The sequence below is a fragment of the Panthera onca genome, chromosome A2 (assembly GCF_046562875.1).
Source record: "Panthera onca isolate mPanOnc1 chromosome A2, mPanOnc1 haplotype 2, whole genome shotgun sequence".
Taxonomy (NCBI): Eukaryota; Metazoa; Chordata; class Mammalia; order Carnivora; family Felidae; genus Panthera; species Panthera onca.
The window spans coordinates 95,748,706-95,762,824 of NC_138340.1; the positions used below are offsets into that span (position 1 = coordinate 95,748,706).

Consider the following 14,119-nt stretch of genomic DNA (forward strand, 5'->3'; position numbering starts at 1 on the left):
ATCTGAGGATTTATCCACAGAAGTTCCAAAAACCTAAAAGACAAACCCAGGAACTTAATTCCTTATGATTCACACCCTGTCCTCCTTAGGACCACAAGTGACCTGAAAGTCTCTGAATATTGCAGGCCATTACTAGGGATCCAGCTCCCCCATGCATGCAGAATGGAGCACTGAGAGGCCTCAAAACTGCGGGTAGCGAGGGTGGTTAGCCCTTGGAGATGGCCTTGGGCTGCCCTGAAGTTTGCAGATTTCCCACCACTTTTCTTGCCAGCCTTCCTGCCTTCAGCAACTCCCTTCCCTTCTACTCGAGCAGACATCAGGTAACACAAGGAATTACAAGACCAAGGGGTTCCCAGCCACACTCCCAAACACAATACAGAACATGTCGGCATCTCCTTTTGCTAACTTCCTACTGCACAAGTTTTTCTGGAGTGCTCTGAATATGGTGCTGGGGATGACAATGAACTGTTTTGTAGCCTTCTCTCAATTTTAAAAGGAGAAAAAAAACCAGAGAGTGCTGCTTAAAGATGACTTAAAGGACTGTCAACTGTGCCGTTTTGCTGTGTGGTTTCTATGCACAGGAAGGGTGACAACAAAGAAATGGGACTGAGCTATCTTAATAAAAATACCAGAACATATGTGCCCGATTTTGGGCTGCCTACATTAAAACATTCATGTAATCAACATTTATTTCACCTCTACTATGTCTCAGAGACTGGGAGGGAATGCTTTTTTTAATGCTTATTTTATTTTTGACAGAGAGAGAGAGAGAGAGAGAGAGAGAGAGAGAGAGAGAGAGAGAGAGAGAGAAATGGAGGGAGGGAGGGAGGGGCAAAGAGAGGGGGAGAATACATACAAAAGGGTGAATTGGATCCTTCCTTAGGTCATACATACACAAAAACTAATTATTAGTTTAAAATGGATGGAGGGGGGCCTGGGTGGCTCAGTTGGTTGAGTGTCCAACTCTTGATTTCGGCTCAGGTCATGATCTCACAGTCCGGTCTGTGAGTTCAAGTCTCATGTTGGGCTCTGCATTGTCAGCACGAAGCCTGCTTGGGATTCTCTCTCTCTTTGCCCCTCCCCCATTGGTGATTTCTCTCTCTCTCTCTCTCTCTCTCTCTCTCTCAAAATAAATATTTTTTTTTAAAAAAAGATAGACAATAAGAAATGATGACAAGGACTTAGGAGAAATAGGAACCCTCATACATTGCTGGTTGGAATGTAAATGATGCAGTCACTTTGGAAAAGTTTGGCAGTTCCTCTTAATGTTAAACAGAGTTACCACATAGCTCAGCAAGTCCTAGGTATCTACCCAAGAGAAATGAAGATGTATCTCTACGCAAAAACTCAAATATGAATATTGACCACAGCATTATTCATAATAACCAAAAAGTAGAAACAACCCAAATGTCTATCAACTGCAGGATAAATTGTGGTAGGGTCCCCTCCCTAAGGAAAGAAAAAAAAAAAGCCTCAAGGCAACCTGACTATATGCATAGGTGACAACATCCCTCAGGACCTTGTAACATGAGACCACATAATCAGACTACATGTTTGTGTGTTACCATATATGGGAGACGAAGTAAAAAAATACATAGAAAACTACACCACGTGGCGTTTGGGGCTCAGTTCTTTGGGTACGAACCCAACTGAGCGGTGCCAGCAGGAATAAAGTTGCTTCCTGGAAAAAAAAGCCTTGGTGTTACGACTCTCTGTGTGAGAATCCTGCTACATTAGTGGGGGGCTCGTCCGGGATTCAGACAGTGCATTTCCACCTCCTTTGCCACTGGGGCTGCAAACCTCAGGGTGCCGGGAGAGGCAGCCTCACCTGGTGCCAGCAGGCCGCTTGATCCACAGGAGACCAGCCCTCCTGGCACACTGGGGCAACAACCCCTGTATGTGCTCATGGAACCCAAGAGGCCCAGGAACCGGCTCAGGGATGCCCATCAGCCTTCTAAGAACCCAGGTTCGTTTTGGCAGACCTGCCCGTAAGAGGCAGAAGGGGAGCCTGATCACCTCCCAGAGGTGCACTAGTAGTTCCACAAGGGACGAGGAACGAAGCTGCAACACTAAGGTGTTGGTGCTGGGCAGCAGGTTGGAGTTGCCGTGTGACTGTGTATGGGGACTTGTGTCTCCTTCATTTCCTTGGTCAACGACTGTAATTCGAGCCAACTGTCTCTGGTAATTCTACCTCAGAACAGGGACTTGAGGGAATATTCCCAAGCAGCTGCCAAAACTCCTTTTGTTTCAGGGAAATTCCCTGTCTTCTCAGGACTGACATGGACTGTCTCATTCCACTGGTGGCAAACAAAACAAAAGAAACCTGGAGTCTGCTCCTCTGTCTGAGCTGCCTTCCGCTGGCACCTGTCTCTTCTGCCTTCCCTTCCCCACTCCTGTTTCTGCACCACCTGAGGGGCGGCTGGCACAACTGGCTCCTCAATGCCTCGGGCACCATCAGCCCCTCCTCCCACCCTAGATGTCCAGTAACAAAGACCACCGATGTCAGATTTCCCCACCAACGTTGCAGGTAAAAATTAAGCAAGGGGAACAAATTGTCTTATGTGGACTCAAGTAAAATGTATTCAGTGTTTAAGCTAATTTGAGTTTGTTGGTTTGAGATAGATGATGTTTATCAACATTAAAAAAACTTTTATTCTACCTTGATTTGCTGAGGGTCAAATAAGCTCATGTTATCTCTGTTCCAATTTGTTAACAAAAGGATGACTTAAAGTGACGGTTAATTTTGTCGGTCTCTTAAGTTTTCATGGGTAATTGTTAAGATAGCTTTTAAAGTCTTTGGTCACCTAAAATGTTAAAGTTTTGCTTGCATGCATGCTAAATTGAGATTGAATTCATTCGATATCTAATGAGATAAGAGGCTAAACCACTAATTACTAGATGTAGGTTTGTGCTTTTGACTTGTTGCAGAAATAAAGGATATTTGGAACTGTTGAAAAACATGCTTTGTGCTTAATGGATTCATAAGTTTGCCATTTAAAAAAATTCTGATGTAACATAGAGTTCACAACTGGTTACTACTTAGTTTTTACTGAAGACTAAGGTTTCTAAGAGTTAAAATTCTGCTACATGTAGTTAAAACTGATAAAAATAAGAAAAGCAACTCTGTATGTAGAAAGTAGTAGATATGAAACAAAGATATAAGAAATGGAAATATATTTTTGTTGAAGGTAAAAGAAAGTAATTTTGTCCTAAATGAGACTGGTTATTTGGAGAGAAATGGCTTGGGACAAAATCTAAATGCAAGGAAAAATTGTAGAATGTTCGTGAAGGAAAATATTTAAAAAGAAATTTTATGTGTGGTCAGGATGAACTAAGGTTAAAATAAATGGATTTTAAAAGTACACAGGGTTGAGATTAAAATTCTTCCTCCTTTGATCCAAAGGATCCCTTAATGCAGTCCTCCAAATCCTTCATATTTGTGTTGTTCCTATTTAGCAGAGGAATGGATGCCTCTGCCATATGAGGGATGGATAATATACAAAGGGCTTTTACTAAGATACATGAGAGCCATTTTACTATACGTAGCCCACTGTATGCCAAAAATGGATTTCCACATGACTGAAACATATTTATGTGGGCGTTGTTGAAAAAGGCAGGGGAATAGACCTTGACTTTGGCTCTTTAACCCCTTCCCTCAATGGCCAATGATCAATATGTAAGTTACTGTTGGGCCAAAATAAAATTAGTACATCCTATGGCAACCAGGAAAGTCTTGCTTAGTCACAGTCCATACTCCCAAGGTCCTACAGGTGGGAAACAGAGGGGTAAAAACAAACAAACAAACAAAAAGACAAAACAAAACAAACTGGAAAGACCAGGCCAGCTCTCAGAGGTAAGGTCAAGCCTGGGTAAGAATGACTACTCCCAGCACCTCACAAGCCTGACAAGGCTTTTGGCTGCCAGTCGCATAGCCAGCCAAAACAAGAGGCCAGGGAGATGAGGTTTCTCCTGGCTGGCTATAGGAAATTGAGATAAGGGACAACTTTCTTCCTTTTTCCTATAGATGGGTAATTCCCCAACCAAGGCCATTACTCCTTTGGAATGCATTATGATTCATTTTCTTTTGCACCAAGGCTTGGCCCCAATACAAATTGGAAAAGGGAACCTGGACACCAGAGGAAACTATCAATGACAATACAACCCTACAATTGGACATGTTTTACAAATGTGAAAGGAAATGGGGAGAATTCCCTTATGTTCATTGTTTTTGGGCCTTAAGAAAAAATCTTATGTATGTATATATATGCATGCTTACATATATATATGCTTACATATATATATGATATATGTAAGCGATGTAAGGTGGATCCTAATTTAATAACAACCCTTTCTAAAGTCCAGCAATCAGGAAGGGAAACAATTAAGGGCCCCTTACCTGTACCCAAAACAGACCTAGAGAAGGAGGAAGGGAAGTCTTCCACCTCAACCTCCTCCTCTTCAGGTCCTTTATCTATCTATCTATCTATCTATCTATCTATAAAAATACAATTCTGCTCCCTGCTACCCACCTTATCCAGGCCCTCCCTGTAATGTAACAGGCATGTTTCCCTTACAAGAAGCTAGAATGCCAGAAGAAAAAACTTTTACATTACAAGGTTTAAGACAGATAATAGGAGATGTAGGTAAATTGTCTGATCAGATAAGCATATAAAGCCTTTCCAGAATATTACATATTTTTTTGAGTTGACCTGGAAGGATACAATGCTTTTGTTAAATCAGACTCTTAATGAGATAGATGTTTTGAGAAAAAAAATTTTAAGGAAATCTAGCCTTTAAATTATGCTAAATTAGCCACTATTTTACAAACACAAAATGGGAGCCCAATGGCCTTCCTGGAGAGGTTGAGGGAGGCTCTCATCAAATATATGGCTATCTCCCCTGACACCCCTAAGGCTGAGATGATTTTAAAGGATAAATTTGTCACTCAATCAGCCCTAGATATTCAGAGAAAATGCAAAAATTGGCTGTTGGCCTTGAAGGGATCCTTGGAGGAGCTCTTATGAGCTGCCAATTGGGTATATTACAAACAAAACAGAAAAGGAGGCCAGAAAAAAAAAAAAAAAGTCTGAGGCCTTAGTTGTGGCCTTATGTACTATGTCAGACTGGACTTCCTGTGGTCCTGGCACCAAGTGCCATTTATATGGCCATTCAGAGCACTAAAATGAGAACATCCTCAGAGGGGACAACCAAAATGAAAACCCCATAATCCATGCCCCTTATATAGAAACAATCACTGGAGGGAGATCTGAATGCCCTCGGGACTTCTATCTATGAGGGCTCAAATAACCAATGTCCCTGGAAGGGACTAACCAGGGCCTGGGGCTCTTCACACTGGCTCCCCTAAACCAACTGTCTATCAGAAACCCAGAGCCTCAGGTAACTCTAAATATAGAAGGAAAAACTGGTTGATTTCCTTCTTAACACCAGAGCTACCTTTTCTGTCCTCCTTTCCACTCCAGGCCAACTACCCAAACATGACCTCTGGAAAACTTCTAACTAAATTTTTCTCTCAGCCCCTGGGATGTAGATGGGGAAATCTAATTTCTTCTCATTCTTTCCTCATAATGCCAGAGAGCCTTACTCCATAGCTAGAAAGAGACATTATAAGTAAATTAGAGACTATGGTGCTACTAACTACAAACAGATAAACAATTATGTGAGCTTTTGAAAATTAGTGGATATTGTAGGCTATAGATAACAGGATTCGGGAAAATAGTTGGCTCCTATATGAATTATTAAAGGAGACTCAATCCCACCTACTCTCTGCACCCCCCCACCCCCCCACCCCACCCCCACCCCCGCGAAATAAACTGGGGTCTGACTTCTAGACACTGTCTCCAGTCCTTGGAATGGTTACAAACAGAGCAGAGCAATTACTGTTACCATGCTCACAGAGCAAAAGATTATTAAAATACAGCACCAGGCCTTTCCTTTAGGGAGGGACAAAACTTATCAAATGGCCCAAAGGATGTTTACTCGAAAAAACTGGTCAAGGAGAATTCTGCATGTAGTTTCAGGCTGTAAAGTATGTCTTAAAAACAATCCTTTCAACCACAAACTTGCTCTCCCAGACAATCAAGGAACTGGAGACTATCCAGGAAAGACTAACAATAAGGTCTCACTCAGATGCCAAAGTAATAAAAAAATAAATAAATAAATAAATAAAAATTCCAGTATCTGTTTGTGGGGGTTAATACTTTTACTAGTTGGGTAAAGGCTTTCCCCTACAAGATAGAAAAGGGAAAAAAGGTAATAAAAATTCTGCTTTATAAAATAATACCCAGGTATGGCTTACTTGAAAATTTACAAATTAATAATGGTAAATGGCTGCCTTGACTCTTTCTCTAGTAGAACTCCTGGCTCTTGAAAAAGTTTTACAACTCAAAATAAAACAAACTGCGTATACTCAGCAAAACTCTAAGTAACACCTTACAAGCATTAGATGCTTAAAAAAAATTTTTTTTAATTCAGTTAGGGCCAAAGTCTTCAAAATAGAGCCACCATTGATTACTTACTGCTCCTGCTTCTCCATCACTTGGGTTATGAGAGATTCCCTGACATATATTGTTTACAAAGTCAGGGTCTCTCCTAGATTATTTGACAGATTTGGAACTGTGGACATTAAGATGCCATCTTATTGGTCAGTATAATCTTTACTTTGTGTTTTTCTCTTGGTGTCTGCTAATGTTTATGCCACCTCATGCCTGCCAGCCTTCCTGTAAAACCATACTGTGGGCCACTTGACGGACCCATGGGTAGACTCTAACTGCTATACCCCTACACCATCCCTTACCAGCTTGGAGAAGCCAGAACAGTTATCGCCCCTGTTCCCTAACAGCAGTTACAGGCCCTATTCAAGGGGAGAAATAAATAGGGAAAGGGTTACATTAGGGAGGGAAATATAAGGGCCATCCAGGGAGGCAGACCGCGGCTGCAGTGGGAGGCTAAAGAAGCAGATGGGGTTCTCCCTTTATAAAATCCTGTATAGGTGCCCTCCCCCCATTATCAAGGGCATAAGGCAGGGGGATCTAAATGAGACAGACAATCTAACCCTAAGACAACAGATGTGGGCCTTGGCTTTACCTTAACCACCTTAGACCACTGGGTCAGGGAGCGATTACATGTGAATCTGACCACACACACTCACCCCTTTTAACCAGGAGATGCAACATGGATAAAGGAATGAAATGTCCAACCCCTAAAACCCCTCTGGAGGGGCACATTCACTGTCATTTTGTTCACCCCTACTGCAGTACAGATCGCTGAAGTGGGTCCCTGGATTCACTACAGCAGAGTGAAGCTGGAATCTCGAAACTGGGAGTGCATTCCTGATCTATCAATGCTGTGCAAGCTCACCATATGGAAGAAGCGGTCTGCAACTCCAGAGGCTCCAGGAGACTGCAGCCCCGCTTTAGTCACTCCACAAGCTGACTAATCTACCCAGGGCAAAAGCCTGAGGAATCAACAGTCCAGTGAAACAAAAGACTTTCCTTATTTTCTATATGTTTCCTTACTGTGATGCACTGTCACACCTTGCTTGTCACTATTATGATTCTTGCTCTACTCTTTGCTATAGGATGGGCTGAGGCCGCTCCGGCCAGCTAAAAATGTGATAAGAGGTTTCTGTTAACACTCACCTTCCTTTTGTGGATAGGATACTTCGTTGGTACCAACATGGCGAAACAAAGGCCATAAAAGACTAAAAAAGTTAGATCCCCACAAACTTATAGTAAAACAAAATACCCCAGTCCTACTATCAGGGTTTGGCTTCTCAAAAGGTCAATTATTGAAAAAAAACTGTCTTGCTTAGTGTGAAAAAAGCTCATCGTCATCTCTGTTAAAAACTTAACATGCCTAGGCCAAACATTTTCTAACTCAACTGCCTGAAAAACCCAATGGTGGGGGACCCAGATCACCTTGAGCCAGATCCCCACTCCTTGTCTAACTTCTCTCATCTCTGAGAGGCCTGGGACAACATCAACGCAGCTATCAAGTGGTGGGCCCCAGGTGGACTATATACTAGATATGTGGAAGGACAGCCTATATAAACCTCTAAACCAAGATGATGCTCTTTGACCCTAAATAGAGGGGTCTGAACATCAAAGGGGGGAATGTGGTAGGGTCCCCTCCCTAAGGAAAGAAAAAAATAAAATCCTCAAGGCAACCTTGCTCTTCGCTTACCTGACAACATCCCTCAGGACCTTGTAACATGAGACCACTTAATCAGACTGCATGTTTGTGTTTTACCATATATGGGAGACAAAGAAGTGAAAAATACATTAAAAAAACTACTCCACGTGGCGTTCAGGGCTCATTTCTTTGGGTTAGAACACAACTGAGTGGTGCTGGCAGGAATAAAGTTGCTTCCTAGAAAGAAAAGCCTCAGGGTCAGGACTCTCTGTGTGAGAATCCTGCTACAAAATAACCACAATGTGTTCTATCCAAGCCATAGACTACTATATGATCATAGAGAAGGAAGTACTGACATGTACAACAACATGGGTGAACCCTGAACACATTATGCTAAGCACAAGGCAATCACAGAAGATCACATACTGTAGGATCCCATTTATATGAAATATCCAGAATACAAAAATTCATAGAGACAGAAAGTAGGTTAGTGGTTTGTCAGAGGCCAGGGGGTGGATGGGATGAGGGGTGACTGACTGCTAATGGATATGGGTTTCTTTTTGTGGTTGCACAACTGTAAATATGCTAAAAATCATTGAATTGTACACTTAAAAGGAGTGAATTTATGATATATAAATTGTATAAAGCTGCTTTAAAAAATTATAGCCCCCCAGCCATAACTTTTTTTTTTTTTTAATGTTTATTTATTTTTGAGAGTGAGAGACACAAAGCATGAGCAGGGAAGGGGCAGACAGAGAGTGAGACACAGAATTTGAAGCAGGCTTCAGACTCTGAGCTGTCAGCACAGAGCCCTAAGCGGGGCTTGACCCACGAACCATGAGATAATGGCCTGAACCAAAATCGGACGCTCAACCTACTGAGCCTCCCAGACACCCCTACCATAACTTTTAATCCATTACCCTGCTATATTTTTCCTTTGTTTCCACAGTGCTGTCAATATACCATATAATTTTTTTTTTTTTTTAAGTGGGAAAGGTCCCAGCCTCTGCCCTCCAGGAGAGGCAAATAATTAACTCTAACAGTGGCGAGGAGGCTTTACATATGTTTTCAATATAACCCCTTAAACCTGATTCCCTCATCTGTTAAATAACACTACAACGACTTCATTCACAGGGTTGTTGTAAGGACCAAATGCAAAAATATTCCTCTTGCACAACACCTGGTGATGAAAGATTGGTATCTGTGGCAGAGGTGACTAGTTGCTTAGTGACATCCATTCTCCCTGGCTCCATCACTATCCACCCCAAATCTTGTTAAAGATGGCAATGGGCCCAACTGAAGACCTACACGTGGAGGTGGCCACATGATCCTGGTAGGGTCAATGACAGGAGATTGGAAATTCGTGGGTGTGGTTTCTGGGAAAGCCTCTCAATAGAGGTCAGATTTGGCTGACTCTCAGGACATCTGAGACCCATGAATGGCACCTGTTGCGGTTGTCAAGGCAGCAGACCAGCCATGGCCTTTCTTTGCCCTTGCCTTTCCCTATCTGGAAGGCCAGAGCTCCAAAAGGCATCTTTCCAGCCACAAGATGGGGGATGAGGGCCACAGGGAGTCGGCAATGGGATTCAAAGTTCACAGTCCACCTTTAAGTTGTCTAGGCCCTAAGAAGGTCTAAGTGTGACAAAGTGATCATTGGGGACCTGCAGCATTTGCCTTCAACTGCCTACCTTCAAATTTCCCATTTCATGAAAGAGAAAAGAAATATTTATTTAAGCCATAGTGTTTTAGGTTCCTGTTGCTCACAGCTGAATGTATTTCCTATACAAAACTAATGTCTAGGGCACTGAATTAGTATGCTTTAAAACTTAAGACGGGATCATGGCATCACGTTGTACGTAGGTAACAACATTCCACAATCAATGAGTAATTGATATATCCTAAGGGAACCACAAGTTATTCCCCATAATATGTTTGTGATGAACTTCTGAATGCCTTGGGCCACTCTGGGGCCATGTGCATCATGGCCCTACATCATGCTTCATGGTAAAGTATGACTGGGAAAAAGTAAAGGCAAAGTTAAGTCTTCTAACAGTCCACTCTGGAAACATTTTAAGAGAACACTTGCTTTTCTGTTCCAAAAAGTTAATTTCTTTATTCTTACCTCTGCGGATTGATGAATCTGAGAACGGATGGCTTAAAGTATTGCTGAACTCTGGGGTGGTATCCTCTGAAATCTGTACCACATAGCTATCCATGGGCTCTCTAGTCTTTGCATGTGGTTCTCCATGATTTCTTTGTGGCTCAGATGAAGGTGAACTTGTGGAGGCACTAGACTTGGTCTGGACATTACTATCTACTGCTTTCCGAACCAGACGCTGATGATCTCCAGAACTAAAGTCTATTGGTTCACTGACCTCCAAGTCCATTTTCCTGAAGGACGAAAATCATTATTTAAGTCCTTGTGCTCAGGAACCCACTACAACCTTAGCATCCTCATACTATTCAAGGAATTTTTTTTCTTAATTTTAACTGCCTTAGCTCAGTACTTACCAAGTGAGTACTTAACAAATATTTATTGGATGAATGATGAATACTTTTAAGATGAGGTCTATAGAGTAAAATAACTTGCATTCTATTATAAAATTAATGTTTATAAATTCATTCAGCAAAGACTTAATAATCTCCCTCTTATGTGCCAAGTGTGCAGCTGTCCTCGTCACCTCTGCCCTCAAAGTGCTTATATTTTGGAAGAGAAGATAACCAAACAATAATATAAAAGGCAAAATTTGACAATAAACTTCATATTAAAAAACACATATATAAAAGGCAAAATAAGCAGGGTCAGGAAGAATGGATGATATGAGAACCCCTAATGAAATCTGGAGGAATATGCAGGAAGTAGAAGAGGTTGTCAAAAGCTTCCAGAGAAAGTGAAGTTTAAGCCAAAGTTGGAAGATGAGTAGGAGTAAGAGGTGGGGAAAGGCAGGGGAATCAGCCTGGACCAGAACTGGAAGCAGCAGAGAGGTCAGGTTCCAGAGCAGAATGAGGTTAGACAGAGGACTAGTTAGGGCAGGTCAATGAGGGGCTGGCAAGCCAAATTCATCCTGAAGGTAATGACTGCGGTAGGCAGAATAAATGCCCCCACCCCCAAAGAGGTGCACATCCTAATCTCTGGAACTGGCAAATGCTACCTCCCATAGCAAAGAGAACATTGCAGATGTAAGTTAAGGATTCTGATGTAGGGATGTGATCCAGGATTATCTGGAGGACCCAGCTGAATCACAAGCATCCTTAGGATTATACCTATAAGAGGGAGGCTGGAGGATCAGAGTCACAGAAGGAGATGTGACCACAGGAGCAGAGGTCAGAGTAATAGAGTTGCTGTCTTGGAAGATGGAGGGAGGGGCCAAGAGCCAAGGAATGCAGGAGATCTCTGGAAGTTGGAAAAGATAAGGAATACATTTATTCTCCCCTAGCATCTCCAGAAAGGAATGCTGACACTTTGGTTTTAGCCCAATGAGACTGATTTTGGACTTCTGATTTACAGGACTGTAAGATGAAAATATGTATTGTTTTAAGGCATCATGTTTATAGTAATTTGTTACAGCAGCCATAGACAACTAATACAATGAGGAATTACTGCAGCTTCTCTAGCAGGGCACCATGGGGATCTGACTAGAAAGGTTGCACTAGGCACAGTGTGGAGAAAGAGCCAGAATAAGCAAAAACAGAAGCAAAGAGACCAGAAATCCAGATAAGAGATTACGGTGGCTCTGCCACAGTGCTTTAGAGCAGAACACAGTTCTTAGAAAACCAGAACTAAATGAACCAAAAGTGGCAAATAAAGGCCCCCCACCATTAACCTCAGGAGGACATAAAGACTCAGACAAGCCCTTGCTGCTGGCCTTCTGCCCCACAAAGTCTGAGGAGATTGTTGAGAGGGCCAGGGATTGGGCAAACCATAGACCAACTGGGAATGGCATAAACAGAAGGTCTGAACAGAACACCACACTCTTGGAGAGACAGATTCTATTTTGTAAAGATGTCCTTCTCTTCAAATTAATCTCTAAATTTTACAAAATTCATTGGGATTTTTTTTTTTTTTTTTTAGTACTTGAAAACGTTAACTCTAGAGTTCATCAGAAAGAGTAAATATATGAGAATAATCAAAAAAATTGAAAGAAGGATTATGGGGAGGTGGGGAGTAGCGATTTACCTTATCAAACACCAAAATATCATGAAGCTATAGAATTAAAAGTGTGGTGCTAGCTAAATGGATTGATGGAATGGAAGACATTTAAGAAATAGACCCATGTATATATGAGAATTTAAAATCTGATGAAGGTGGAGTTTGAAATTATTGTCCCATGGTGTTGGAACAATTAGCTATGCATGGAAAACAAAGTTAAGAACCATTTCACATCTTTTACAAAAATGTATTCCAGATGAATTAAAGATATTATAATATCTCATAAAATATAGAATATCTAATAGCCATAGATATTCTATAAGAAAATATCAAAAAAATCTTCATAGGCCTTTGGAACAATGATACCATAAAAGAAAGGCTTGCTAAATCTGGGGTACAAAAACACTTAAAATATCATTATAAAAAGATACCAATAAGTCTGAAATGCAAAATTGTGAAAATAAAGTTTGCAATGTTTACTGTGAAAAGAAGTTTCTAACAAGGAAAAGATGAGCAATTCAACAGAAAGATGAGAAAAGAATATAAATAGGAAATTCATAAAGGAAAGTTACATGGTCAATGAACTTAGGAGATAATCCCTCACAAATATCCAAAGAAGTGCAAGTAAAAACAACTGTGAACTGTCTTCAAGTAAAAACAATTGTGGTTTTTGTTTTTTGCATAAAAGACCGGTGAAAACTAAAAAGATAAATCTCAGAGTCGCAAGGGTATAGAAAAAATGGATAACCCAGGGCCACATTACGACTTGTGGGGGTTCTACGTGCATTTGCCTTTGGGGATCCCCCTCCACACAAAAAATATTAAAATATACATTTTATGACTGCACTAGTGTAAAAAAAGTACAATCCAGGCTGGATTAATTGTATACTATTTATTCATTTTTTTTCTGATTTTAAAAGAAATTAAAATTTTTTCATGACCCCTAAAAGACAGTGGGCCCTAGGCAACGTGCCTATTGTGCCCAGTGGCAAAGTCAGCCCTGAGATAACCTCAGGGAGTTGGCAGCTGTGTAAACCTTTTTCTTGTAATTTGGCAGCATCAGATTCAAAATGCCCAACAATTACATTTTCAGGAGGTTATCCCGTAAAAATATCTGAACAGGCAATGATACAGGTATAAGAGAGCTCATTACCTTATTCACTGTTACTGCCCCAAATTTTAAAACAGACTAAATATCAGCCATTAAGGAATGGTTAGGTTGATTTTGGCAAAGAAAAGGTAGATATACATGGATTCATGCCATAAACTCACTACGATACACTTTTGAATTATATACACCACACACACACACAATTTCCAGAGACTGAAGACATATACTACAAACTGTTAGTATGTTTATCTCTAACAGCAGAGTTGGGGAATACACTCTGAGTTGTATGAATTTTTATAATGAGCATTTATTATTTATATAAAAAAAGTTATTTACATTTTGAAGAGAAAAAGAAACACTTCTCTGTGTTGATAAAGTCTGGAGCTCCTCTGAGGAAAACGGTCCTCCCACAAGCGCTGAAAGCTGCTTCAATACCCGAGCTGGTTTCCTCCCAGGCAGTCCTGCAAATAAGAAGCTGGGGAGGCAGCAAGAGTTTCAAAGCACTTGAAAACAAAAACAAACTAACAAAGATCAAAGGCAGCTGAGCTCTTCTCCTGAAACTACAGTCAGCCCTGCCTTAATCTTAGAACAAGGCATTCACCTGGTCCTCAGAAAGCTTTCTTGTCTCCTAAACCAGAGGTCATCCAAAGGACAGGCAGACCCTGAGGCTGAGAAGGGAAGTTCTGAGTGACAGTTAAGGGAGTGGC

At 41.2% G+C, this 14,119-nt stretch overlaps 1 protein-coding gene across 1 annotated transcript in view; it reads right to left on the reverse strand.

Annotated features, from left to right (window-relative positions):
• Positions 1-14,119, reverse strand: part of LOC132679159 (protein lifeguard 1-like) — a 31,059-nt gene extending 16,940 nt beyond the window's left edge. The window contains 3 exon segments of the mRNA XM_060632445.1: positions 10,274-10,542; positions 13,749-13,873; positions 14,014-14,119. Coding sequence (XP_060488428.1) covers positions 10,274-10,542; positions 13,749-13,750 — 271 coding nt within the window. The 5' untranslated portion in view covers positions 13,751-13,873; positions 14,014-14,119.